Below are 3,048 nucleotides of genomic sequence, written 5' to 3'. Positions count from 1 at the left end.
CACGAATTAGAACCCATGACCTTCCGTTTGAACGGAAGCTCGTATTTATTTTCATGAAGTATTGTTAGTCTATAAAGTGATATAATATTTCACCTTTCTTATTCGGTTATAAAAAAAATACAGGAATAACTGTATTCAGAACAATACGTTTCTATATATACAAATTCAATAGAAGAACGGTTACAGTATGTACGCCTACTGTACGCCTAAATGTATAAAACATTAAAGTTCAATAAATCAGGTAGACCTAATTGATTAATCACTTTGTTTCAATTTCTTTCAGATCTGTGTGTTACCGAATACTCTCTCAGTTTTCAAATATGTTTCTGTGTTCAATTTTTTGCAATTGCTTTGGTGGTTTACATGATTTTTCGACTCCGGACGCCAAGATCAATCTGAACACTATTGTAACATTTGCTTATAATTACCTATATTTTTATATATTGTATACATTTTATTTTTTCAAATTAACAGGTAACATTTTTATTCAGCATTGTTATTGTAATCTGTAATTTATGTACAGTACTGTTATTTGAAAGACTCTGCAGCTCCTGCCATAAACTGTTATAGTTACAACCATGATATTCCGATATATATTTATAAATATTTCTATAAAATTTATTTTTAGAAATGAAAAGTATATTTGAATTTATGATGAAATATAGGACTATGATACAGTTAGAATATATTTTTCAATCAATCAAAGTATATTTTATTTCACAAAACAAAACAGAGAACATTAGCATGTATCCAATAAATAAATTTTAATTCAAAGAGATGACAAATTAAAATATAAAGTATAATAAAATATTATATAGGCCTACATTAATACAACAAGTATAACAAATAATTACCAGAAATTCATGTGGTGGAAGAAACTAGATACGAATGTAATTTGTATTTAAAAGTTTTAATATTTTTAATTGTTTTTAAGTGATCAGGTAATTCATTCCAAACTTTAGCACCTTGAAATGAGATATCACTTTGGCCAGTTACAGTAGTTAAACGCTCATAAACATAGTTACTCCTATTTCTAGTATTGTAATTGTGGATTGAATTAAAATTCTGAAAGTATGAACTAAAGATTAGAGGCAATTGATTAGACTTAAATTTAAATATAAAGACCGCAACATTTTTTGTACGCAAATCAAAAATATTAAGAAACAAATAGCAAAGCAGAAGGATGAAGGTAATGGACATTGTAAGTGCCTTTTTTTGTAGAACAAATATACGATTCAGATTTTGTTTTGCAGTGTAGCCCCACACAGTGATACCGTAATTTAAGTAGGGTAAGACGAGGGACTTGTAGATTAAAAGTAGAGTGCAAGAGGGTAAACAGTATTAAGCTTATTAAGAACACCAACTACTCTCAAAACTTTGAGGGATGTTGCATCCAAATGCGGGTTGAAAGATAAGTATTCGTCAATATGAATACCAAAGAACTTAATTGATTTTGTTCTTTCAATTTCATTGTTAATATAGTATAACTTAGAAATATTTGGATTTATCCTTTTCTTTCTAGTTCTGAATATATACTTGGTTTTAAAAAGAGGAGATGTTTTATGTAGGTAGGGCCTATAATTATATTTTGTGTAACAACAGCGCATAGAGACCATGTATTATGCGCTCCATTACAAACATGGTGAAGAATTAATATTGGTCTTACTGTACTTATTTGCCTTTGTCATCCAAACAACACAGCAGTGACATATCTAGGATTAATGACATGGGGCATTGAGAAGAGGGGGAGGCAATGTTTAATGGGAGGGGTTTCAATGATTTAAGTTAAGCTCCAAGGCACATGTTGAATATCGTGGCCCCTACTTCTCAACGCGATACACACCAGGGGTGGGACCAGCAAGGAGAGGCCTCAGCCAGCCATCGGGGAGAATAAAAACAATTCGTCGGGGATGATACGTAGTTTAAAAATTATTACATAATAATTAGCTCTAAATCGATTAAATAAGCTTTTGAAACCCCTAAATTGTCGTAGTTTTCAGGGGATTTGTCCTCTTAACCACTTCTGAGAGGTTTGAGCGACGCCCGACCATGCCACGTATTCTCTCGTCGGGGATATCGGCCCTCCAGTCGGGCAAATCATGGAGCCAGTGAGGGGGACGGGATGAAAAACATAACAATTCGTAGATGAGACTTCCAGCCAATACCCCCACTGCTGGCGCCACCACTCAAATAGATTAAAACTTTGAATCTTCAAAATGTTTCTCTTTCTGCAGTAACTGTCTTTTTGTTTCATTTTAAAACGAATTTGTGGCTCCTCTGGTTTTAGTTAATTTAAGCACAAAACATACATCTTACTACTACTGGCGACTCTTTAATCTCACCCTGCTTCAATGTGCGAAACATTTTAGTAGTCTCTGATGAGCTCATCATATCAATGGTGTCATAAACCTCAGGCAAACAGATATTTTCACGAGGAAGCAGCCACTGATGCTCTGGTAACATTACACTTGTTTATGTAATAGTTTTGATTGCCAAGCACTCTTCTACGAATAAGTCCAATACACTCAACGAACATGTCATACACAAGAAAACTTGAAGAATTTCGCCAATATATTTTATTTTTCGAAGTTTCTCCAAATGACAATAAGTGCATTCTTTGTAGGAGTTTCTCAATTGAGAACAAATACCTAGTCATGCACTCGTAGAACTTATGATCATTGAAACAGATAGGTTTTAAAAATTCTGGGGAAAAAAAACTGAAAAAAATAACTGAATGAGATCTTTCAACTTTACAAAAATTTACTTAATATTTACAAATAAGATTCTAACTTAAAATTATGCATTATGATTCAACCAATCAAATAATAATAGTGATGATGATAATACAGCAATAGTAATCATGGAGTTAGTTTTGTTGTATAACTGGTAATAGGGAACTTTCGATTGCACGACAACGGTAGCATGTAGAACGGTCGCGCATGAGGGATTCCATCCGAGTAGCTCTTGATTGCACGGCAACGGTAGCATGTAGAACGGTCACGCATGAGGGATTCCATCCGAGTAGCTCTCGATTGCACGACAATGGTA

The 3,048-nt window shown here is 33.4% G+C and overlaps 1 protein-coding gene across 2 annotated transcripts in view; it reads left to right on the top strand.

Annotated features, from left to right (window-relative positions):
* Window positions 1–1,083, top strand: part of LOC117111655 (monocarboxylate transporter 2-like) — a 9,007-nt gene extending 7,924 nt beyond the window's left edge. The window contains exon 5 of one of the 2 annotated variants that reach the window (XM_033254625.1): window positions 284–1,083. In XM_033254625.1, coding sequence (XP_033110516.1) covers window positions 284–399 — 116 coding nt within the window. In that variant the 3' untranslated portion in view covers window positions 400–1,083. The remainder of the gene's footprint in view (window positions 1–283) is intronic. The other variant, XM_033254626.1, reaches the window with a different exon arrangement.
* Window positions 1,084–3,048: the final 1,965 nt, after the last annotated feature.

Source organism: Anneissia japonica, unplaced genomic scaffold (genome assembly GCF_011630105.1).
Source record: "Anneissia japonica isolate Jap-2015-1 unplaced genomic scaffold, ASM1163010v1 scaffold287923_len1623670_cov205, whole genome shotgun sequence".
NCBI classification, from domain to species: domain Eukaryota; kingdom Metazoa; phylum Echinodermata; class Crinoidea; order Comatulida; family Comatulidae; genus Anneissia; species Anneissia japonica.
The sequence above is the reverse complement of the archived record's forward strand: the minus strand, read 5'-3'. Positions and strand labels throughout refer to the sequence as shown.